This window comes from Mustela nigripes, chromosome 6 (genome assembly GCF_022355385.1).
Source record: "Mustela nigripes isolate SB6536 chromosome 6, MUSNIG.SB6536, whole genome shotgun sequence".
NCBI classification, from domain to species: Eukaryota; Metazoa; Chordata; class Mammalia; order Carnivora; family Mustelidae; genus Mustela; species Mustela nigripes.
This window is the reverse complement of record NC_081562.1, coordinates 76,936,206-76,963,659: the sequence shown is the minus strand read 5'-3', so window position 1 is coordinate 76,963,659 and position 27,454 is coordinate 76,936,206. Positions and strand designations below refer to the sequence as shown.

General features: G+C 34.6%; 1 protein-coding gene across 3 annotated transcripts in view; it reads right to left on the bottom strand.

Moving 5' to 3' along the window:
* Positions 1-27,454, bottom strand: part of CNTN1 (contactin 1) — a 353,970-nt gene that overhangs the window by 71,516 nt on the left and 255,000 nt on the right. For 2 of the 3 annotated variants that reach the window (XM_059402902.1, XM_059402901.1), the window contains one exon: positions 7,255-7,413. In XM_059402902.1, the coding sequence (XP_059258885.1) occupies positions 7,255-7,413 (159 nt within the window). Of the gene's footprint in view, positions 1-7,254; positions 7,414-14,036; positions 16,017-27,454 lie in introns of those variants that run through there. The other variant, XM_059402903.1, reaches the window with a different exon arrangement.

Sequence of the window (27,454 nt, the reverse complement as noted above, 5' to 3'; positions counted from 1 at the left end):
AAAAAGTAAGTACTCTACAATGAGCCTAGTGGGGGTTTTCCCCCATTTTTTTAAACCTATCAATGTGGAAAATAATTTTAGAAATACTAAATAATAAGTAAAGATATGGTAGAAGAGATATTAATATACTAGTGGCAGGGTTAAAAACTCTTTCTACCTTTCCACAAGGTAATTTTTTAGTATAGCTCATGGGTTTAAGCATGTTTACACTAAGTAATTATTCTAAAATGTCTATTCTAAGGAAATAATCTGAAGTCCAGAGAAATACTTATGTGCTAAGATGTTAATTTGTAATTATAGGCTTCCACACAACAGAATTTTAAATATAAAAACATTTTTGTTCTTCAGTTTAGAGACCATATCCCAGGTTGGGTCTTCCAATTGATTTCATAGCATGGTTTGTAGCTCTCTTTTTGTTCAGTTCCCTTCCATACACATAACCTGCCACCAACAATATTCTATAATTTTCCTTCTCTAAGTAGCAGCATATAATCAAACACAACATTCTAAATGTTATCTGTGTATCTTGCAGAACCCTGAGAACGGCATCAATTTTTGGCTGCCTATCCCCTATAAATTCCAAGAGAAGTAATATTTATAGTAGATTGTTTTAAAGCTATACAGTCTATTCTTTCATCTCATTATTCTAAAAGTAATCCTTGTACTGCTGAAACTTTATATCTTTTAAAAAATATTTATTGAACACCTTAAATAATTACCTTCATAAAAAGGAGTTTAGTTCCACACTTTCCATTTATAGTAGACACCACTAGAAATAAAGATTGCATTTATTGCAAAAAGTATTTTTCACTTCCACTTAGGATACTGACACAAGAGAACTTTACTCACATAACTAATAAAAAGAACAGGTAAGACAATCTACAAAATAATCATTTTTCAAAGCCTGTCAGAGAGCTGAGTTTGTGAAGAGATCTAATGAACTAAATTCATCATAGGTAGAGTAATGGGGAGAGGAGGAAATAATCATTCATGTTCATAAGAAGAAAACACTTAAACTTCTCACAGATATTTAAAGACAAAGTATAGGTTGTCATGGCTGCATTGAATCCCCGGGAGCCCCCAAATCAAGGAGCATCTGTACACATGAGCCAATTCTTTCTGGTAGGACTTCACCAAGAGTACTCAAAAAAGTTGGGGGCAAGACAAGAGAGCCAAGAGAGACCTCTCCCTGAGGCACAGACATCTCAGATCTGTTCAAGTCTCAGAGCAAAGCAGGTAAATGGAGACCCTGCTTCATGCACTCCAGACCTTCTACTGAATAAGCATGTGAGCATGCGTGGCTAGGTGAGTGGCAGGACAGCAAAGACAGACTAGTGCTTTGGGTCTGCTGAAGTCTGACTGAACACAGGAGAACTGAGAACATCTCCCACCCCCAAGAACTCTGGGTTTTAGACTAGCTATCAGACAGCAGCTGTCTGGGGCAAAAGAAGGGAAGCTGAAAGAACGAACCCTCCCTGAGAGCCAGGCTAGAAGAGCAAGCTGAAGTCTGATGGTGAGGCTGGAAAACTTACAGATGTAAGAGGGTTTTGATCTTACACTCAGATTTACTCAGCCTCTACTGAACTGAATCTAACCGCAAAGCTCAGATCACTTCAACTACAGATTGTATTGACAAAATGGGTTTTCCTGGGCATAAGTAATATCCAATTTAGGCTCTACTATTCTTTTTTACACAATGTATATAAAAACATTATCAGGATGAGAAAACAAAGAAATGCAAATAGTTTTTAACAAAGGAAAAAAAAATTCAATAGAGCCAGACTTAAAGATGGCCCAGGTGTTAAATGATCAGACAGGGATTACAGAATAACTACTATAAATATGTAAAAGTATCAAGTGGGAAAGATGCACAACTTGTATAAATAAATAAGAAATTTTTATGGAATACCATGTAAACAATATTAAAAGGAACCTACTGTTAGAAACAAACAAACAAAAATCCTGGAAATAGAAAGAAACACAAAATCAAAATCATTTAATGAGATTTTCAGCAAACTGAATGTAGTGGAGAAAAGAATCTATGAAAGTGCAAACAGGTCATTAGACACTACCCAAACAGAAATACACATATGCATATAGCCATGATCCGTGGAACACATCAAACAATCTAACATGCATGGCAATAGAGACCAAGAAGAGAAGAAGAAATATTGGAAGATACAATGGCAGAGAATTTCCAAAGTTGAGGAAGATATCAATTCAAAGGCCCAACTTGCCAGGAAACCCCCATCAGGATAAATATATTTTCATCAAGATGAGAAGTAAAAATGAAAAGAAATCTTGAAAGCAGCTAGAGAAATGGACACATTAAATAAATGTAGGAATAGAAGGTAAAAACAATAGTTGACTTCTTATCAGAAACAACGAAAGCAAAAAGATGAAGAAATAATATTTTTTTAAATGCTCAAAAACAACTTAGAACTTATATTTAAAAATTATTACAAATATGAAATGAAAGAAATCTAATATACAAGGGCTGAAGGTTTTGGACTCCAGCAACCCGAACACTCAGAACCATTTAAAAGTTTTCTTAGGAAAATTATATTAGATGGAAATTCAGTTGAAATAAAAAAAATGGAGAACCCATTCCAAAATGGAACTAAGTCCTCACTTGTACTTAATCTCTCTTCTTTCTCCAGTAAGCGCTTCTATATTCTACCCAGATGTGAGAGCCAAAATCCCATGAATCATCCTCAATTCTGCCCTTTCCCTCAATCTCCATACCTGATTTGTTATAAAGTTCTGTTTTCCCTTCAAAAATACATCTCAAACTTACCCACTCCTCTCCATTCCCACTGCTATCCCAGCCAGTAGGCCCAGCCAGTGACATCTCCTACCTGGACATCTTTCACCTGCCATAAGCCCCAACTGTTCTCCGTGTTTCTCATTTTGACCCTCCAGAAATTCATTCTCCATACATTAGTGAGTGATTTTTCCCTCTTCAAATTAGAAGTCAGGTTACTGTTCCTTTGTTTAAAAACTCCTTAGAGGACCTACAAGCCCCTGCACATCTTATCATCCACTACTGCTATTTGCATAATGAACTACAAAATTCGGTGGCTGATATCAACTATCATTTTACTCTGCCTCATGATTTTTATACATAAAATTATTTTTACCATGTATTTTATGTATAAAATAAAAAAATGATTGGGCTTACAGCATATAGAAATGTAGAATATTTGATACTATCTAAGCAGACAGATAAAAGCAAAACTGTATTAGCGTAAAGACGATAACTCAAATTCACAGGAACAAATAAGAAGGACCAAAAATGGTAAAGAAAAGGTTAATATAACAACTCTATAAATATGTACTTGCTTTCCTTTCTTCTTACAGCTTCTTCAGAAGACATTAACAGAAGAGTAACAGGTTTATAATATATATATGTAATATGTATAAAAATGACACATACCACAAAAGAAGAGATAAGATGCAAAAGAGCTATCTAGGACTAACATTTCTATATCTCACTGAAATTAAGTTACTAAAATATGAATTATATTCTAAGAAGTCCATACATATCTGGCAAATGCAGGAGTAACCATCAGATAAATAAATATATATTTAAAATTCATTTATTTATATACAATTTTATGTATAATATATATAGTAACCATTAACTCTCTATATATTTTTTTGAATTAAAATATTACACTAGAAAATATTCACTTAATCCAAAAGAAAACAATAAAGGAGGAATAAAGGAACAAAAACAAGTAAAACATTTAGTAAGCAAAAATACAATGGATGGTTACCACAGGGGAGCTAGGTCGGGGGATGGGTGAAATAGATGGTAGGGATTAAGGAGTGCTTTCGTCATGATGAGCACAGGAGATGTATGGAAGTGCTGAATCACTACATTGTACACCTGAAACTAATATTATACTGTATGTCAACTAACTGGAATTTGAATAAAAATTTTAAAAAATTAAAAATTGGAAAAAATATAATGGCAGATATAAATTCAACTATAAAAATAATAATTCTAAAGGTTAATGGATTAAAGAATCCAATCTAAAGGCAGTGGTTCTAAGACTGGATTAAAAAATAAGGTGCAACTATACATTTCAACAGAAAACATACTTTAGATTCAAAGATACAAATAGGCTGAAAAAGATAACAATACGTGAACAGGAGCCATGACAAAGTTGGATTGACTATACTAATATCAGAAGCACACTTTCTTTTTCTTTTTTTTTAAAGATTTTATTTATTTATTTGACAGAGATCACAAGTAAGCGGAGAGGCAGGCAGAGAGAGAAGGGGAAAGCAGACTCCCTGCTGAGCAGAGAGCCCGATGTGGGGCTCAATCCCAGGACCCTGGGACCATGACCTGAGCCGAAGGCAGAGGCTTTAACCCGCTGAGCCACCCAGGCGCCCAGGAGCACCCTTTCTAAAATGCAATTCCTGCAGCCTGATTCTACTTCTCTAATATTTCTCTTTAGCACTAATCACCAAAAGACTTATTACACATTTTATTTATTTTTCTTCTTTTCTTTTTTAAATTTTATCTTATTTAAATTCAATTAACATATAGTGTATTATTAGTTTCAGAGGTAGAGTTCAGTGATTCATTATTTGTTCATCACCATCTTTATACTGGAATGTAAATGCTTTGAGGGCAGGATTGGTTGGTGTGTGTGAGTGTGTGTGTTTCTTCTCTCTGTTTTGTTTATGGATGGTCAGGTGTATATCCAGCATCCAGGACTGGTTCTGGCATACAATGGAGGCTCAGTGAATATGTGTTTAATAAATGAGCATTAACGACCCTGATCTAGAAGCTAGGGATAGAATAGTGAATAAAACAAAATCTCCATCCGCGGGGCGCCTGAGTGGCTCGTCGTTAAGCGTCTGCCTTTGGCTTGGGTCCTGATCCCAGGGTCCTGGGGTAGAGCCCCCCATCCATTGGGCTCCCTGCTCAGCAGGAGGCTTCTTCCTCTCCTACTCCCCCTGCTTGTGTTCCCTCTCTTGATGTGTCTCTCTGTCAAATAAATAAATAAAATCTTTAAAAAATCTTCGTCCTCATGGAATTACTTTCCAGTGGAATATATATATTCCACTGGAAATATATATATATATTTATATTTATATTATATTTATATTATATTTATATATATATATTTATATTTATATATATTTATGATTTTTAAAATTTTTTAAGGAGTGCTTTCGTCATGATGAGCACAGGTGATGTTTTGGAGTGCTGAATCACTACATTGTACACCTGAAACTAATATTATACTGTATGTCAACTAACTGGAATTTACAGGAGCCATGACAAAGTTGGGATGACTATAGTAATATCAGAAGCACACTTCTGATATATATATATATATATATATATATATATATATATATATATAATTTTTAAAATTTGTTCATTTCAGAAAGAAAGAGAGAGAAAAAGAGCATGAGAAGTGGTAGTATTATTAGGAGAAGCAGGCTCTCTGCTGAGCAGGGAGCCTGATGCAGGACTTGATCCTGGGATCCCAGGATCACGGCCTGAGCCGAAAGCAGTTACTTAACCAACTGAGCCATCCAGGTGCCATAATATGTATATTTTAATGAGAAGTATATTTTAATTGAGCTACCAGTAAGCATATATTACATAATTAATGGAAATGATTATAATTATTATTCCTTTATCAAAGCAAAGAAAAATTTTAAATGTGTTTATCACATTTTGTTCTCTAGTATCTATAATCACTGTCAATTTGTTTAGATATCCAATGTTATTTATAGATTGATCATTATCATTCATTTTCATTGTCTTCAGAGAAATAGAAACTGCCCACCCTTTAGGTTTGTCAAACATCTAAATGGCTTTTTTAGGTAAATTTTCAAATGGTCTCTTTTGCCAAGCATATTTATAGATAATAACTCTTACACTCACCAGCATAATATAATAGAAATATTTTACCTGTTTCTAACTCATGTGTATTTTATACACTTATGTAGAGAGTCAATTAATACTGGAATATATGTAAGCCCTAATAACAGGCTTCAATTTTATATTTGGTTCATTTTCCATGAAAACGAAATCTAAATTAAAACCTTTCAGTGATCAATACAAATAAACCCCATTACCTTAAAACACAGCAAAAATGAGAGCAATTTTGGGATATGCTGGGATTAATCCTTTTTCATTTTTTAAAAAGCATAAACAGGGGCACTTGGGTGGCTCAGTCAATTATAAGCTGCTGCCTTTGGCTACGGTCTTGATTCCAGGATCCTGGGATCAAATCCCACATCTGGCTCCATGCTCAGCGGGGAGCCTGCTTCTCCCTCTCCCTCTGTCTACCACTCTGCCTAATTGCACTCTCTCTCTCTCTCAAATAAATAAATAAAATTTTTAAAAAAAGAAAAACCATAAACATTTTATTCACTTTTGTCTTTTTTTTCTCCCCTCTGGTGACAACTGAGCACATATTTATATGTCTTCATTATGTATCTAAAAGAAACTCAAGGCACTATAAGTTTGTTTAAAAATAATCTCAAAATGCCAAACAGAAGCGGGTTATTTTATCAAAAGGATCACCTATCTTCTTTGATGTTATAAAAGATAAACTGCTATATGATGTTATAGGCTAGTTATGGCAAAGGAAAATGGTAATAATTATAGACACAGGAAGGCACTCACTCATTTGTTTTTTTCCTGATCAAATTTTAGAATATCTTAATATAAAAAAAATTAAAATCAAAACTACCTTGACGATCTATTTTGAGGAGATTTAAAGCAGGTAAGATCAGCTTTTGAAAGTAAAGGTTACGGTAATAAGAACTGGGTGCTTAAATTAATATTTATAATTAAAGTGGTTTTTTAAAAATGCAGAATTATAATACCTATATAATTGTAAAAAAAAAAGGAGATGGTAATAAATAATAAGCGATAGATGTCATTTGCCAAAAAGAGAAGATTTCCTGAAGTGTTTTTTTTCCCCTAATAAATCTTAGAATTGTACAGAGCTCAAATTAGAAAGCCAGGAGGCCTCTCTTTGCTTTCCCATTATAGATACAGACCTGCTGCTTCTTCCCCTGAAGTTTTAAAACGTCTAAATTCCTCGTGGTTTCCTTCACTACTAATACACTGGAATACTTAAAAAAAAAAGTCTGAAAATAGAAAAGCACTTCAAGGTAGAGGATGAAATCCTTAAGAAGTTCAGATACTCATTTTTCATAAAAGAATTCATTTAAAAATCTGTGCAGATTAATCAGACAAATGAAACTCACCCGTCTTTGCATCTTTCCAGTCATCCGAAAGTATAGTCTTGGTCTGAATGGTATATTTAGATATAGGACTATGATTGTCTGAACCACGGCTCCACGTAAGAGCCACAGAAGTGGCTCGGATATCTTCTATTCGTAGACCGCCTGGAGGGCCTGGAGGGCCTGGAATGAGAATTTTGGTAATGAATCAGTGAATCTCAATTAGTGAATTAAGTGCACATTAGAATATAAAAGCATCCTCTTTGAAATTAATCTAAAGAACATTTATACATGATCACTGTTACCATGTTCCTTTTAAATATAAACTATAAGAGGTGATAATAAGAGTATTTATGGTCTTCACTAAGTGATTTCATGGTATCTCTTTTTAAGTAAAGAGATAAATACTATCATTTAAAAATGGCATTATTATTCAAGATACATATGACAACTTGGGCTCATAAAATGGATACACATGAAAATCTTTGACTTATAAAATGTAATTGGCATTAACAGGACCTAGCAGATTGTGGCACAGTGTGGTTTAATAAATGCTTGCCGAATGCATAAATCAGATATGGTAGCACAATTCAGTCCAGATACGAGAATAGTTAGTCAAATACTTCACTGTGCCTCCCACAAATGGAACAAATGCTTTTTTATATCCCTCGATGGTTATAGGTAATTCATTTTACTTGGAGTAGAAAATACATATAATCTGGGAATGATTGTATGTATCATTTTGAATGATATATTTCATGTCAGTTATAGTAACAGGGATAAATGATATTAAAAGAAACATTTCTACTTCTATGAAATATAGAAAACAATTGTCAACTCAGAGGTATACCAGAAATGTTCTGAACCATCAAATAATATATTGAAGAGCCTTAGGACAGAAAACAATGTCTTGCAGAACATAAAACAATGTTAAAAATATGTTTTCATAGACGTTTCCTAACTCAGCATCAATATTATTCAATGAGAGAGCATTGTACCTGATGGTAGAAATAAAAAGAAAAATGAGACATAACTTTTGGGTTTTGAAGAGCTCTTTGTCTTGAAAAGGATGAAATGGACCAGAAAATAAATAACTATAATTGGAAGCAATAAATGCCACGATAAAGGCATACGAGATATTTATACTTGGCATCACAGTTTCTTGTTTTCAAAGAAGAAAAAACGTGCTTTAAGTGGTAGAGTGGCATCCACTGCTTACAATGCTAAAGAAGTTTCCCAGTTAATAGAGACATCTTTTAAAAGACATGTAAGAAAATACTATCACTTGTTTTCTTTACACCAGAAACGGTCCATCCCCAACTTAATTAGGCATATTAAATATAATTACAACTTTGTTAAAATGATATTTTTAGTTTTTCATATTGAATATGTAGTACTAAATAAGACATTTGTTGTTTTTTTTTTCTCTTAGCTAAAAATAAATGCCTTACTATCTAACGATCAAATCAGATGTTCAGCCTACATGGCATCATGGCTTTTTTTTCCCTCCAACTGTGTTTTGGTCTTTGCAAAGGTATAGACAGTTGCCTTATGGTTGGTCCCGAGGGGAAAAAGGTGTAGGTAGAGTCACACAACTCTGTTACTGCTAATACTAAAATAACACAAGACACATCCTATTGATGGTAGTAAATTTTATTATTTGGAGGTATATAACATATAAATAGAAAGATAAATAAATTTTTAAAAATGTATAATTTGTAATAGTGTACTTATACTTCTTGATGTTAATTAAAAGTAAAAAATACATCATCCAAAATAAATGAAAATAGACACATAAGTAACATAGAACACGTGCAATATTCAAGGAGAAAAAAACTGCATTTTTCATTACTTCATTACTTCACATAAAGCATCATCCCAAGTTAATGACTAAATTGAATATTTCAGAGTATTAAAATTTAAAAATAGAGGTGAAAAATAAAGGAAATTATTTTTAAAAGGAAGAGACAGTCATGCATTCAGATACTTTTTCTGAGCACAAAGGCATGAAGAAAATGTTAAAGGGAGTTTAGGACAAAAGTGCCATAGGTTAGGTTTTAACCATGTAAGTGTAAATTATTTGCCTGCTGTTATTCTGTGAAGTTCTTGGAGTGGCAAATGAGTACTATTTTAAAAGGTCATACTAGAGTTTAATGTTATGAACGTATTGGTTGGAATACTATATGCATAATAATTTCACTCAGTCATCCATTCAGGGAAGAGTCACATTGTTGAGCAAAACACTGTAATTTCCTTTGTCTCTTTTTTCCCTCTGATATATGCCTGGCCTCTAACGGGTTCTTAATAAGTATTTTGGTGAGTCCATAGATGAATTTATCACAATTGAACTTCAGATAGTTCTATAAACATACATGCTTCCACAATACAAGCTCCTTTCTTCCATTTGCCTTGACTAACAGGATAAAGAGATACGAGAACAAATGGAGAAGTGTTTGCTGATATCCTCAAAACCCTGGTGTGGCAATGTTACTTAGTAATGTGGAGGAGGCCTATCAATCTAGTAATGACTCCAAACAGCTCCTGGAAAATACCTGAGAGAAAAATACTATAGAAGGCAGAAGATAATAGAGTTGAAAATAGGCTTGACTTAAAATTCTGAGGCCCGATTCATCTTGGGCAAGTTTTTCAAGTGTATTAAGTTTCCATTTTCTTATCTGTAAAATGTGAGTAATAAAAATTGATCATATAGCGGTGCCTGGGTGGCTCAGTGGGTTAAAGCCTCTGCCTTCAGCTCAGATCATGATCCCAGAGTCCTGGGATTGAGCCCTGCATCGGGCTCTCTGCTCAGCGGGGAGCCTGCTTCCTCCTCCCTCTCTCTGCCTACTTTGGATCTCTGTCAAATAAATAAATTAAAATCTTAAAAAAAATAAAATGTTTTAAAAAATTGATCATATAGAATTGTTTTTTAGGATTGAAACAGTATCTCTAAAGAATGTAGTGGTAGAAAGCTTTCAGTAAACTTGAGCTACTGAAAGTATTATTGTTATTCTTGCAAGAGATTTCTGGGCATCTGAGCTATTGGCAGGAGTAATTATTAGTATTTGTTAATAATTGGGAGAGATCTGTTTGTCTGATTGTTCATTTACCACTTGTTCTGACTAAAAAATAAAGTGTTTTCTGATCAATTTGTTGAAGGTGAGGAAAAATTGGGAATGTGAAGTCCCTTCATTTGCACTAAGAAATCAGGATGTAGCAAAAACAGAGAAGTGGTACTAAACAGACAAACTTGCACAGCCTGGTAGTTCAACTCAGGGCCTGTCCTGTACTGTATCTCTAGGAGGATTTTGAAAGCAGTGTAGCTCATAATGCTTGTTCCATTTTTCTGTTCAAAATGGAGAAAAAAGTGTTATGGTAGAAAATAAAATAATGCAACTACTTGTTCCTCAGCACACACACAAAAAGGCATTAGGAACTGGTCACCCTTGGTTATTCTTCATCAATGGGGAAAAGAAAAGCAATATGCATTCTGACTCTCAGAGTTTCTTATCCTTTCCTCGCTCCCTTTCTGCCTTTCTCTCTCTTTTTTTTTAAATTTTTTATTTTTTATAAACATATATTTTTATCCCCAGGGGTACAGGTCTGTGAATCACCAGGTTTACACACTTCACAGCACTCACCAAAGCACATACCCTCCCCAATGTCCATAATCCCACCCCCTTCTCCCAAACCCCCTTTATCTTCTTTCTTGCTTGCTCTTTCTTCTTCTCTGCCTCCTCTTTCCCTCTTTTTCTCTTTTTTTCTGCCTCCTCTCTCCCTCTCTTTAAACTCCTACTGTGGTACAAACACTCCCAAGAAACCTATAAGAATTGAAGCCAGGAAAAATGTAAGCAAATAGACTGTTTCATCCAGCTTATTTCATTATTGCTCTATAATATGTGTTTCCTTTTTCTTAGGTGGTCCTCAGACAGATAGCTAATGGTTCCTAAGAATGTTATTTATACCAAATTTTAATTATAATGAAACAGAGACATTGGTTAGATAAAAAAGGACCTTTGGAATTTGACATGAATTTTAAATGTCTGGATACATTTGATTAGAAGTTATTTTAGCCTTCCATTTTCTTTCATTCTTTTGTTTTTAATCACTAAAAATTGCAGGTGGGGGTATGGAGAAACAGAGGGATATTTCTCTGACTAGTGCTGACAAAAGTTTTCTTTTGATTTTTCTCACTACCATTGACATTGGCAAGGGTATGTGCTATGGTGAGTGCCGTGAAATGTGTAAGCCTGATGATTCACAGACCTGTATCCCTGGGGCAAATAATACATCCTATGTTAATAAAAATAATTTTAAAAATGTAGGAAGCTGGAAAGAGAAGGAAATGAGGGAAAAAATGAGAAAGATTTAGGGGAGGAGAAACAAAGCTACTTAAAGCATACTTTCTGTTTTTGTTTTTTGTAAAGATAGTCTGACCAAATTCTCCTTTTCTAGAATAGTGCAAACTTCAGTGTTGATACTCTGCACCTCTTTTTCCTGTCACAATCATAGTGCTCTATCACTATCTTTCCAAGAGCTACGTTTCTATACTTCTCCCCATAGAGGCTGCCACTATACTCTTCCTTTGCTAGTTACATTACCCTCTCTCTTACTGTTCTTGTTTTTCATTTACTATGTTTTTTTCCCTCCGGCTTAAAATATCCTTCTCAGAGATTTGCTGGTTGAGAAAGCTCCATAAAATCTCACCTACAGGGCATAATTAGCGGTCTACCAAGGTCCTTGTTAGTGTTCTGTTTCTACATTGTAGGTTCTTCAAAGTCAGGCAGGAGTCTACAATTACTGAAATTTGTTTCTATCTTTTTTTTTTTTTTTTTTTTTTTTAGCCTACTGAAGGACTGTAGTTATAGCCAGAATGGTCCCCTATCATCTATGGTTCAATGCAGTGTCAGTCTGTAACATCTATATTCTTTCCCTAAATTTCTCTAGGTTCTCAATGGTTTAACTATGAAATTATTGATTGCAGGCAAATTCAATATATAACATAGATCACATACATTTAGAGCTCATGTAAGCTACTATCTGCACATTTACCAAAGGATGCTGAAATCTAGAAGGGCCATGGCCAGAATCACACGACTAGAGTGCAGAATGAATCAGAACAAGAGACTGGGTTTCCCAGCATAACCCACATGAAATGAGAAAGAGCCCATTTGAAAGTTAGATCTGGCTGCCTAATTGTGCCTGTCTACAAAAGACCTCCAAAGAACTACCTGAACACTGACAAGTTTACCCTGTTGTTTTCCTGGACTTGTCTGTAATTTTTAAACAAGTGTGAATTTCATAACAACACAAAATTTACATGACATAAAATGTTAGTGAATAAATTTTTTAAAATTTATTTATTTATTTATTTATTTGTCAGAGAAAGAAAGAGAGGGAGAGAGAAGGAGGCAGAGGGAAAAGGAGAAGCAGGCTCCCCGCTGAGCAGAGAGCCTAATGTAGCGCTTGATACCAGGACGTTGGGATCATGGCATGAGCTAAAGTCAGATTCTTAACTTACTGAACCATCCAGGTGCCCCAGTGAGTGAAAATTTCATATTGTATATATATTTTATTTATTTATTTATTTTATTATTAATTTTTTATTTTTTATAAACATATATTTTTATCCCCAGGGGTACAGGTCTGTGAATCACCAGGTTTACACACTTCACAGCACTCACCAAAGCACATACCCTCCCCAATGTCCATATTGTATATTTTAATAAAAATATTTTTCTTAGTCCTTATCATATTGAAGTAATTGCCAAATCTTTCATAATTCTTACCAATAACCTAATGATGTAGGTGCCATTATTTTCCCTATTTCACAGAGGAGGAAACAGAGACATGGATATATTAAATGACCATAGTCATCCAGCTAGCAAATGACAAAGCTAGGATGTAAACCCAACCAATTTGCTATGAGACCAATTTTTCAATAACTTCAGTACAATTATTTAAAATGGCATTATCAGAGTCAAATTAAAAAATGGTACTGAGCTTTCCTTTGGAGACCTTTCTTATTGGGAATCATAGGAATTCTTAGGCACAGTTGTATACTGTAGAAAAATGACCAAAATGGTAATACATTGGCCATAACTTTTAAAATCTTTGCTTGTTCTCTTAACTCGGATAAATGAAGATAAACACATCACCCAGCTATAAATTCATACTTAGTATATCCCCAATTTTTCTTGATCACCCTAAAGGCATTTGTTACTCTTTCCTGAATTTTGCCAGTGTCTTTAGAAAAAATATCTACATATGAACAAAATACAGATGTGATTTCCACTCAGCTCTTATTCATATGTAAAGTAATCAGAGGAAAAAATGAGCAAGAACACAATTATTTACCATTTCTGTCATTTCTTCTTTAGGAATGAAGTAACATTCAATGAAAAAGAGGAAAAATAGCAAAAAAAAAATACTTTCAAAATGATTATTCTCACGCTATAGTTTGACCATATTTTCTCAGTCAGTAATTGACATTCTGATAAGTCAAATGGGATAGAAGATTTGAAAGCCTCCAGAATTAAACAGGAGGCATAACAGGCATGACAACAGCCCTGGCATCACTTGAGCCTATGCTAATACTTGGGCAGCACTAAATACAAATGTACTTTCTTCCTCTTAAACCCAGATTTCTAAACAATTGGACCCAAAAGCTCCTGGTCTTTTTGGGACTCCCTTCCACATGGCACATACATTTAATAGAAACCTTCACGTTCCAGAGCAGCCGCAAGCATGAAAGATATCTAGTATTATTCTCTTTCCAGTAAGTAATTAAAGCAAACACCACATGCAAATATTCTGTGGTTCATTGTTTATTTTTAATAAAATAGCAAATTTTAATGAAGAGTTGGAATGTTAAGGAAACAAAAATTTTTCAGAACAAATTATCTCCTCTTTTAAAACAAAATAATCTTAAAATGGCATTACTGAAAGAACATCAGTTATATTAGGACAGGCAACTTCTTCTCTACTAGAATATGTCAGCTGAAGTCCCTTTATTGTTATATTTCTATTCTCAAAATTAGTTAAGACAATGGCTCTACCATAAGGTTATGTGGTTTTGTCAATGTTTAAAGCTGTCCCAGGATGACGCTGAAAAGTAAATATCCCTACCATTTAATAGTATGGTAATTTTTTAACTTCTAACATTTATAAAAGTGAACTTAGATCCATTAGTAATGAGAATAAGGTGAAAAGAAGAGCAAGGAATTTGTAGACTCTCTACTTGTCATCAATGCAGTTATTTAAACAAGAATATTCTCCCTTTCCTGGCTCCAGGAAAGGCATACTTGTCATGTGATTTCCTTCCTAATTTTTAAATTATTTTCAAAACTATATTCTCGTCTGGTCTTGGTGGTATACTTTTAGTTATGAACTATGGAAGAAGATGCCCACAATAATGATTCATGCACATATTTCCAAGATAATATTTATAGGTCCATGAGAATCTAAAATTAATTTTAAATATCTTAGGAACATGGCAATTGATCTGGATCTCTAGTCTAAACTCTAAGACTGTTCCATCTGTGACAATGACTGAGATGAGAAAATTTTAAAAAATTAAAAAGATGGAAATTAAGCAACATCTTGAGCCAGAGACACTTATTCCTTTATGATGACTAATGAATTATTTTAAAAAGAACACTGCATGTGTATTTAAGAGTCATATCCATATCCCTCAAAGCTTTCCTGAGAGTTCTTCCAACAACAGATGGAGTTGCTTGAGTTACTAAATGAGAAGTTCATATAATACCCTACACCTAAATAGAAACCTGTTTAAGAGCAAAACTATTTCTGGTCAAACAACAAGAATTTTAAGCATATCTCTTTGCCCAAAGGGGGAAAATGAAAGTATTTTCAAACAATGACATTTAAGCAGTTCTAGAAAAAATTATATACACTTCTGTTTTATCCTTCACTTCTGCACAAGTGCTTCCAGTAAAAGTCTTCAACTTCCTGCCCAAATTAAAGATCCAAGAAGGCTGACAGTAGGAGTTAATAAAATTAAATATGCATGCATGTTGTTAATGGCTTGGTATCTTCATTTAAACCTTGCTCCAGAGATGACAATTTTCTCCACATGCTGTCCATTTTCACTTCCCAATCCTAGGAATTCTTCCAAAAACCCTACAGAGCCATGGACAGTCTTGAGTTGTTTATTGCTGCTTTTCATCCATTCTAATCAAAGAATATATATATGGCACCAGGATACAAAAGACTACTGGAGTAATGCCCCTTAGCATGTATCCTAATTAAGATGACTCCGTAGTGAATTTGACAATACTGTTCATTACCTGCTTGGCTAAATCACACAGTCCATTTAATGGCAATACTCCTGTATTATAATTCACCAGTTCTTCATAATTTTTTTCAGATAATGAGCTAATTTCTGAGATACATAATTTCAAAGAAAAACAGGACATGAAAACACAGAAATTTCACTTGGCCATTATAAGGTGCACTAGGTTAGTTCACTAGCCATTTTTCATATTAGAGAAGCTATATAATTATATTTTTAAATATATTTCTGCTCAGAAGTATGTTTAGAAGTTTCAAAGGGGAAAATCCTCTAAGAACTAGATTGGAAGGGAAAGCTGCAGAGACTACAAGATTGAGTTAATTAGTAAAAATCTAGTATAATACGTTAAAAAAGGGGAAAAAAAAGGCTTTCACACAAATGGTGAGTGTCAACGATCACCAGGTTGGAGGCAGGCTTGCACAGACGGGGAGAAAATGATCCACCATGTTTTTCTCTCCATCTTTTCTGTTTTTACCTGCAAGAGGAAAGACCAGGCTGAAGGGGCAGTGTGGATGCCCAGTTAGGGGCAGGAAGCCATGTATTTTGGGGATTTGCCATGAATCCTTGATGGGGAAGTTGAAATAAGAGCAAAGAAAAACATCTTCTCCTAGACACTGGAGATGGGAGTCCAAAAGAAAAAGGCTAAAGTGACAAGCTCTGGCCCAATCCAACCTCCCATCCCGTCCCCGGTAAGTGACTGCCTTTCTAAACAGCAGGAGCTCTATCTACCTGGATCCCTCCACCCCACCCACCTTAAACAAACAAACAAACACTAGACCACTTCTAATTTCATGCATATGGTGTAAGTCTACGTACTCAAAGATATGCTTAAAGGCTTCTAACTAAGAAAAAAATACAGAGGGTAAATTTAGCAATGATTCCAAAAAAACTAATCAGTGTTTAGGAAAGGGATGTCACAGGAACTTGTGTTATGAGTAATATGGTATTTATTTATTTATTTTTGCATATATGTACAATAATAGCACAGGAGGAGGAAGTAAAGGAAGATACTTATAAAAAGTCTCCATGGTCATTGTGTGGATTCTAACTATCATTATTCTCTTTCATAAATGTGGAATCTGAAGCTTATGATGATGAACAGACTAGGTTAAGACCACAGCTTAATCAGTAGGTGAAGCGGCTTTTTTTTTTTTTTTTTTAAGATTTTGTTTATTTATTTGACAGAGAGAGACAGTGAGAGAAGGAACACAAGCAAGGGGCAGAAGGAGAGGGAGAAGTAAGCTCTCTGCTGAGCAGGAAGTTTGATTTGAAACTCGATCTCAGGACCCTGGGATCCTAAGAACTGAAAGCAGACACTTAACCAACTGAGCCACCTAGGTGTCCCTGAAGTGGCTTTCCAAGGTATGTTTGCTTAATGCCAAAAGTCATACCTTTTCTATTGCACCATATAGACCTTTTAATGACTGTGTATATTAACTATATTATTAGAGAAAATCATGGATGATATAATAACTACATTATTAGAGAAATCATAAGATGATCATCTGCCTCTTTCCCCTAACCGTAACTAAGGATAATTTGATTATTAGAGTTAAACCACTTTATAAACACTATTGTATCCCTGGTGATAGCTATTTAAATATAAAAAACAATATCTATGGAAACCTGCTTCTGCTGACTACTTATTGTGAATTTTGTCATTAGGTCACCAAACTCGCCTGTCACTTTAAACACATGAGATTTCTAAGTTTTCAATGAGAAGTGAAATTAATAATTTTGGAATCATTCCATCCATGCCTACCCCTTCCACCTTTAAGTAGTTTCAGTAGTTTCTGCTATATTACCAGAGTTTGCTTATCTGAAACCTGATGTTTTAAGTCTGGGAAGAGGGTACAACTCACAGTTACACAGTGAGTCTCCCTAAACTGCTGCACCATGGAGTCTCATTTCCTTGATGTAGGCACCTTATCCATCAGCTTACACAAGAACATATCAGACCGTGGTCTTCCAAGTTGTTTAAAACCAACATCAGACAGATCTGACATACTCCTGTCATTAATAGTCCCTTGCTCCTGGAGAAATTCTCAGAAATGTGTGGAGCTTCTCAAGCTCTGTTTGTTGACAGCCAGTCAGACCGTCAGGAGCCGAAGCTCAGACGTGTGGTCTTCAGTATGACAGACCCTCGATGAACATCTTGGCGTATCACCAGTTGCTTGCTACTGATAAATCTGTCCATGACTCCTGTTCTAAAATGAAGTGGATTCGAGGTTGTCCCTGTAATATGTTAATTCTTGCCCACTTGCACTTTCCAACAAAGGACTTGGCACTCCCCCGCTACCCTGGGAAACACACATAAACCACAGCCAACTTCCTCACCTTCTCTTGTGTCCACAGAGTAACCATTACTAACTATGAGTACTGGGTAATGAGAAATTAAAATAGTGTTTCTCTTTTTAGGGGGAAAAAAGCCTTGGGATTTACACCAGAATGTACATTGACTTGTGAGTGTATTGTGCAGTCAAACGTGATAATGGAAAGATGCTGTAGCAGAGGTAAGACAGAAGTCACTGCTGTGCTCCTGTAATGATATGTCCTAAGTCACCTTTAGATAGGACAGGGGGTTTCTGTCACTCAAGAACAGGGATCCCTTAGTCACCCTCAAGAGGAAGTGGGGAGGGTGCGAGCTATAGTACTGCTGGGTTTATAGGATATGGGGAGAATCTAGAGAGTCAGAGAACACTCTTCACATTTCTTCCTTCCTTTCTCTTTGAGTATGTCTTAATGAATCCCAGGGATGATGGTAGTGTAGAGGAGCTCTGTGACATGAATTCAAAAGCACTAAAGTCTCCTCCCTACAACTTCTTAAACTGATCATTGGGTTAGAGAGCAAAGCCTTTTTTTTTTTTTTTTTTTTTTAAGTTTCTTTTATTCTCATTTGTTTAAGTGTGAAATAAAACCCGGGACCCAATCAAACTCTCAAGGACAGGCCTGGTAAGGTTGGCTGGTGGCAGACAGATGTTGGTGACAGGAAGCCAGTCTGCAAAAGCACCGTCAAGAAAGAACTGGATGTTCCAGAATCTTGAAATGGCAGATTCCACGAAAATTATATGTAAGAATATTGTTCTGCTTAAATGGGATTTTACACCATTAAGTCTTTCCTTGGTCATGTTTTCAGCAATGAAGCTAAGGTGGTTTTGTCTTCTTTTGTTTGATAAAATGAACCCCAATGGGAAGATTTCAAAGTCTAGTTTCAAATACTTAAAAATTTTACTCTACTTTCTAACTTAGAATTATCATCAATGTATCACAGTAATTTGGGTGGGAAATTCAATTAATTTGATAAAACAAACTGAATGCCATCAGTGAAACAGATGTAAAATAAAAATTGTATAATCTGGTTTTTATATTTTGGGAATCAAACATTAAGTAGTAAGAAAAATAAGTAACATAATATATTTGGAGCACTAGTATCTGGCCGCATTCGGCTTTATAAGATGAGAGCTAAAGACGATTTCTCTTGCCCTGTTAAATTTACTTATGAAGTGGGATTACCAGTTCTTACACTGGTAATTGCCTCACAGCAATTTTGTTAAGATGACACGATAAACATTATATGAAAGTCTTATAGGCACATACATTATAATGTAAAACATTTAAACATTTTGAATGAAATAATTTTAAAGCTAAAGAGCACATTTTAAAATTAAGCTTTAAAACCATGTATTATATTTTTTTGCTATTAAAATTATGCAATGTTGAGTAGCTAAAATACACACATTTTAAATTACTATAATTTCCCCTGTTATTAGGCCAGCTGGGCAAAAATATAAGAGCAAAATGTGCATTTGTGACTTTCTACAGAATATTTTTTTCCAATGAAGAAAGAGGTCTACTTTTTAATTTTTCCACATTGATTACTTTATCTCATTAAATATATCGAAATTAGTGTTTGGTTATCTTGTGCTCTAACAATGAGCTTGGATGTTACATCTGGAATCAGACTGCATGGATCAAGTCTTGTTCCTCTACTTAGTAGCTGTATGACCTTGGGCTAATAACTAGGCCTCACTTGGACTTAATTTTCTTATGTGTAAACTGGGGGTAATAATTATATCCATCTCTTAAAATGGTACTTGGTAAGTAATAAGCCTTTAATAAATATTATCTATCTTTATATGGTATAAAATATACAATATACGTTATATAATATGCATTTTATTATATATATCTGTAATATTTTATTATGTCCTCTATTATACATTGAATTATATAATTATGTATCTTTATTTTTTAATTTTATATTCATAATACACATCTTTTCATAGCAGAAAGATTGGACTTGTAAACGTGTAATATTTTGCCAATATAAATTGAAATTACTTTTAAAATATGAACTAATTGCCATTTACTTATGCTCATAGAGACTTTTAGATAGCACTACCTGTACTGCTATTGTAATCAGATATAACAGGCATCACTGTTAGATGAATCTGGCATTACTGGTAAATATACCAGATGTAGAAAACCTATAGTATAGCACTGCAGTGGAGTGTCTAAAAGCCTACCATGGCTATTAAGTTCTGAAAAGACTCCTCCGTTCTCTCCAGGAATCAGTGAGGAGCAGCAAATTGGCTGCTTATTTTTTAAGGGAGCCATGGATACAGACAGACTGCATAGAAAAGGTAAAGTTCCAGTTTACCCAAAGCCGACCAGTTTGATTATGAGATAAGGAGAGGCAGGAGCAATTAATTGAAGAAGAGGAGAAGAAATATTCCAAGGAAACTTCTCTCCCTGTACTCCAGTGAGGAAAGAGAAAAAATAATCTAAATTTACATTAATGTATGATTTATCGTGTTTATCATCTACCAGTTTATTATCCTCACAGTCGTAAGTTTTGAATTTATAAAACAAACTGTTAAACTAGATCATTTTCAGGACCCATCTCAAAGCTTAAGATAGGCGACTTATTCTGAATGAATTACATACTTTGCTGATCTATTTGAAAATTACCTTGAGTTTACATCCATTTACATTGAACTTACATTGAGAAATACAATTTCAAATCATTGGTGTACTTTATAACTTCACTAGTAATTGGAAAAGTTGTTATTTTTACTAAAGCTTTAAAAAATAGAAGTACTAATGAGTTCTAACTTTGAAATAATCAAGCTACTTTTTAAATTCTGTATTTGTTAAAAACAGATACACATTCCAGCCGATTATTTCAGCATTAGCATGCCTGTAACAGTTACGGAGAACTGCCCCCAGCAGCTTTTTTAATGTGTTGATCTCAATGGAAAGGAAAAGGCTCACTTTCTGGGTAGGATTCACTATTAATAGCTGTATCCCTGTGGGTTAGTGCCAAGTGGGGTTGGGATGCCCCAGGATGGCGCCCAGTCAGTCATTGTTCCAGCCAGTGTGGGCAGCAAGGGCCATTTTCCTGTCTCAGTCCTGCGAGGGCTGATGAGATGGAATCTTTAGTCTGTCTCTCTGGCAAACTTTCTTGGACCACGCTAGCGGAAAGTAGAGGCAATTATCCAAGTATCTGAGGTAAATGTGTGTTTTTCTGACCCAAATACTTGAAAAACTACCTCAACTATTCTTTTTGGTTTGACTATCATGATCTGGACACATCTTTCTGCCTATATAAATGTATCTCTTTTTTGGATCTCTTCACATAAGTCCATGAAATTTGGGGGGGGTGGTAAGGTGTGTGTGTATTGGTATGCCTGTCTAACTTGGTACGTATACTAGAGGAAGTTTTTCTTGTCTGTTCTTCCTAATTTTATGACTAAATTGATTAATTTCAAAGTTTTCTTGAATTCATTCTGACATATCATGTCTTAATAATTTTGAATATAAATCCACAGTTGTGTATTTAATAACAATTTGAATTTTGGACTTTTTAAACACAATGGGAATATCTATGCCAGATACCATGGAACTCTAAATTGCAATTTAACATTAGAAGTTCCACAAATTTTAACACGATGACAGACTTTCTTTCCTTTTGCTTTCACTAATACTCAAGTTCTCTGAGTTAGCCATACAAGTCAAACTCTAAATTATCCAGGAATTAGTAATTTAATCTCTTTTTAGTAACTGTTTATGGCTTTATCTTTTTCCACAATGTTTTAAAACTGTAACTACTTTCCTGGTTCCATACAAATTTTAGGATTGTTTGTTCCAGCACTTTGAAAACACCAAGAATTGGGGTAAATTTGAGGGGGAGATGAATCATGAGAGACTGTGGACTCTGAGAAAGAAACTGAGGGTTTGGAGGGGACAGAGGTGGGGGGATGGGTGATCCTGGTGTGGGGTATTAAGGAGGACACATAATTGCATAGAGTACTGGGTCTGGTGCATAAACAATGACTCTTGGAACACAGAAAAATAAAATAAAAATTTAAAAATAAATAAATAAATAAACCTGTAACTACTATTAGCATGTGCTAGACAGTGGAAAGGGAAAGAGAGACGAGCAGAAGCTGCAATCAGTAAGTTTTACTACTTAGTTCCAGCAATTCTAGAATGGACTTAATAATCTTTCTGGTACTATATATGAAATTAACTACAGAAAGTTTAAGTGTATTAAAGTGTTAGCTATAGAAGTTTTAGAAATTAACTATCAACTTTATTTATTCATATTTTCTGGGAGAAGCCTAATACAGTGAGAAAACTGGACAGAGTTTCCAAGATGATTATCACTAAGTACATGGGTAATACAGAGCAAGTCACTCTGACTCCAACTTTACAAAACGAAGAGTAGGAATTATCTAGATAACTTCTTGGGGTTAATTCTATATTTAAAATTGTATATTCAAACTTGAACATAAATGCAGAGATTTCGTATAGCTATTGTGAAGAAGTTAGGAGGACACAAGACGCAATTAATGCATGACTTGACAATAATAGGACCAATGAAACTTTTTTATCTTAAAATGCTAATCAATTCCACATTTTAAAAAGATAGAGTATAATTAACCTGGAACAATGATTTCTGAATGGATGCATCAGAACCAATTTTGTCTGGACAGCAGAGAGACGTATGCTCTGGTGGGAGTAATAAATACATTTCCTGTAGAAAAGACCACTAGCCAACCATTGATGATTTAAAATATAGCAATATTTTCAGACTAAAAAGTATATTGACAGTTTGCATCAGATTATTTCTTTGACTGTGTTAAGTTACTCAACACAGGTTTTAAAACTGGGTTAGTCATCAACCAAAATGATCTCTTTAAGAAATAGAGTCTGGTAGCCATGTCATTAGGCCAAGTAAGAAAAACTTCAGTGGATTACATCAAAGAAAGATGGCATCTAACTGACATCCATTTCCATTCTGCAACTGTATTTTGGCTTTAGAAATAAAGTGCAAAGCTTCTCTCTCTCTCTCTCTCTCTCTCTCTCTCTCACACACACACACACACACACACACACACACACACAAACACACACACTACTCATCTAAATAAAAATCTACATAAAACAATATGAATATAAGCTTCTGATAGAAACAGTTCAAACTTGATTTGTGATACAATGATTTGTACAGCTTTTGTGTTACCTGTTCTAATTTCAGCTACTCTCTTTCCCAAATGTTTCCAAGTTTCATGTAGTATTTGTTAGGGTTTGAAAATCAGACCAAAAACAATTTTCAGATAGTGAAACTCTTTTTTCTTTTTTTCTTTAAATTTCAGATTTATAAAAAGAAATTTTGTTTAATATGACATATAAGATAAAAAAGGGGGAGGAAGCATCTGAAATGTCTAGTTTTGATTGCATTTTCTATTTTGGCAATTTTCGTGGCAAACATTCTGTTCAGCTGGGTGTGTTAGGAAGGGTCTTCCCAACAGCTGGTAGCAATGCCAAGAATATTTATAATGCAGCAGAAATACCACAGAAAGTGGTAAAACATGGATGTCAAAGCCTAATTTCTTGCTTTTGTGACCTAATTTTATGGTCCATTTTTGAATGTTGTCCAAAAGTGTACTCATGAAAGAGAATTTAGGTTTGGCAAGCTGCAGAAATATTCCCACAAGTGCTGCCGAATAAATCCTGGAAAACCTTTCCCTCTAAAGGACACTCTTCTAGCTGAAGAGCTTAAGTTCTCCAGAAATGTCTTTTGTTAAAGAACATTCGTACAAGGCTCTTCATGTATGCCAAAGCTTGCTTGATGAAGCAACATTAAATATGTTTTTATGGGACCTAAGACATAAAACATTTATTATAACAGTAACAAAAAGGACACTTATATCAATTCTCTTAGTTCGGATTTTTTTTAAGAAGCCTAAAAACAGGGCACCTGGGTGGCTCAGTGGGTTAAGCCTCTGCTTTCGGCTCAGGTCATGATCTCAGGGTCCTGGGATGGAGCCCTTCATGGGGCCCTCTGCTCAGCAGGGAGCCTGCTTCCCTTCCTCTCTCTCTGCCTACTTGTGATCTTTCTGTCAAATGAATAAATAACATCTTTTATTAAGAAAAAAAGAAGCCTAAAAACATTTGAAGTTTAATAACTGGTTCTTTTTTTGGAATTAGAATAGTTTTAAATTATAAAGTTTTTTTTAGATACGAGGCAATTTACCATTGTTTGAGTTCTAAATCTTTTTGGCCATATTATACACACATCTATTTTAAAAGGTTAATTCTGAAGTTACCTCCTTTACTAATAAACAATATTATTTTTAATTGAGTTTATATAAATGCTCTCTTGGTAGAAAAAAACAATCTTACCCTAAAACCTTCTGTAAGCAACTTTAACTATCCTAATACCAAGAATGGCATTATAATCTCTTGTAAGGTTATCTTAATTTTTATATTAGTGCTCTAGTTGGGGAATGTTTCATTGTATTATGTTTTTGTTTTTTCTTACTGTTGCTACATAGTCAGATTGAGTCATTCTATGACAAACTGTAGAGGTTTTGAAGCTTAATTATCTTACTTTGTGGGACTCAAGCTTTAAGTTCACCTGTGCTAAAATGATGATGAAGGGGAGGGAAAAACTCATGGACTTAGCACTTCTCCCCAACTGGGCTGTTTCCATTCCCATAACACTCATGGGCTTTATATCAGAGCTCCTTTCTGTGGCTTCTGGCAAAACATATAATATCAATTTTTTAATTGTCTGCTGATTGACTTCTATTTGGTTTTGTAGGACATTGGAGGAAAAGAGGATCTTACCATCTTATGAAACACATTTCTAAAGTAATTTATCTCCAAAATACATTTAATAACTAAAACAATATCACTTGCAAACTATTTTCCATGGATTCCCTAGAATGATAATTCCAAACAACTGTTAGAGACCACTTTATTGCAGTCATCTTGGGGCCTTATTAAAAACAAAGATTGGCCAAACCAAACCAGGCTTGAACATTTTGTTATTTTGGAATGTCATATTAATTTGATGGCCTCCATAATCATACTAGAAAAAATATATTTAGTATTTATTTAAAGGAAAGATAGAAATGCATAGGAAAAAAGAGTGAAGATGGGTTCTGGGGAAAAAAGCAGGACACACACGCTGCCCTCTGCTGCCTTCAGTAATTCAGCTCTGGTCCCAAAGCTACAAGCTCCACTTGGTTTTTTCCAGGTCTGGATATTAACTGAACCCACTGCCTTAGAAGCTAGTTTGTGGCCATCACTTGCTCAAACATTATCTCTGGCTGTGCCTTACTCCACTTCTTCTTTAATTATACTATTCTCGAAAAAAAGAGCCTGTAAATACTTAAAAATATATATTTTTAGTGTATTATATGTTCAGTGATTTTTTTTAAAAACTTTCTGTTTTGAGATAACTGTAGATTCACTTGCAACTGTGAAAAATAATGCAGGAAGATCATGTATCTCCCTGGCTCATCCCTCACCATAACATTGTATCACTGAAGTACAACAGTACAACCAGAAAATTTACTTGCTATAATCCATCAACCTTTTTCAGATTTCACTAGTTTTACATGCCTTTGTTTGTGTTTGAATGTTTGTTTAGTCTGTGCAACTTTTAGTTTCATCCATCACAGTCAGAGAATAATTTCATCATAAGGAGCCCTGTGGTATCCTTTCATGGTCACATTTTCTTCCCTTCCTCTGCCCTCTCTAACCCACAACAACTATTAATCTATTTCCCTTATCTATAATTTTGTCATTTCAAGACTGCTATGCAAATGGAATCATACAGTATCTAACCTTTCAGACTGGCTTTTTTATTTTTTCACTCAGCCTAATTTCCTAGAAATACGTCTAAGTTGTATCAACAGATCATTTATCCTTTATTGCTCAGTTGTATTCCATGGTACTGATGTACCACAGTTGAACCATTCACTTATTGAAGGGCATGTGTTTTTTTCCAGGTTTTGGTTATTATGAATATAGCTGCTATGAACATTTGGATACATATTTTTATGTGAACAGATATTCTTACATCTCTGAGATAAATGCCCAAGGCTTTTATCATATTACTGGGTTGTATGATAAGCACAGGATTAAAAACTGCCACATTCACTTCCAGAGTGGCTGTCTCATTTTACATTTTCATCAGTAGTGTGTGAGTGACTCACTTTCTCCACATCACTACTTTTTTTTAAATTTTAGTAATTCTGATAGGTATATAATACTATATCATTGTGGTTTTAAATGGTACTTTTCCCTAAGGCCTAGTGATGTTGAACATCATTTATATGCTTATTTCACGTTTGTATATCTTTGTCATTGAAATTTCTGCTCATGTCTTCTATCATTTGTCATATTGGATTGTTTTATTGTTTTGGGAATTCTTTATGTATTCTATACATAAATCTCTTGTTGAACGTGAGGTTTGCAAATACTTCCTTCCATTCTGCAGTCTGTCTCTTCATCATCTTTGCAGAGATTCACAAAGCAAAGTTTTTAATTTTGATGAGGTCCAGTTTATCATTTTTTCATCTTATACATTATGCTTATGGTACCAAGTTTATAAACTCTTATCCTTCTGTCTCCAACTCCAGAGGTAACCACTCTTCTATATTTTATGATTATCATTTTCACACATTACCTTTAACCATATAAAATACACACACGTGCATATACAAACATATACAGAGACATATGTCTAACTTGTTATTTTACTAGAAGTCTGAAGTAAAAGTAACTGCCAACTTGATCAGAAGGCAAATTATAATTCTCATCAGCCTTCAAATTCAGACCACAGCATATCCCGAAGTCTGGTTTGGCTCAGTTTAGCTTAGGTTTACCCACATGTTTACTAGTTTCTTTGTTCACCATGCTTTCTGACATCTCAGAACTTAATTCTAGGATTATTTTCTCTCTTCCTGAATTTTACCCACTAGACATTCCTTTATACATAAGTTTCTTGAGGGACAAACCCTGCTACCATTTGTCCAAATATAACTTTATTTTTCCCCATTATGGATCATAATTTGCCTGGATAAACACTTTCGGATAGACAGGTGCCTTTCCTTTAGCATACTGAAGACATTGTTCCATGGCTGTAGTAGTATCTACAGCTATATAACAAAGTAGACCAAAACCCAGTGGCTTAAAACAATAAAAATTATCTCACAGTTTTTGTGGAGTAAGAATTCTTGAATGGCTTAGCTGGAGAGTTCTTGATTTTGGCCAAAGCTACAGTCACATGAAATCTGCTCTCTAGGTGGCTTACTTGAATGACTGGGAAACTGACGCTGGTTATCAGAAGGTTGTTTTATCTCCTCATGTAGGCTTCTCTACAAAACTGCTGAAATGTCCTCATGACATGACAGCTAGCTTCCTCCAGACTGAAAGTTCCAAGAACCAAGGGAGCAAAAGTGATGTGACTTATAACAGTATTCAGCAGTGTTACTTCTGTTGGCACATACAGCAACTCCCAGTGTAAAAAAGGGATTATTCAAGGGTTAGTATACCAGAAAGTAAGATGAGAGGGGGCCATTGTGAAATCTGGCTCTCCCAGTTACTTTTAGA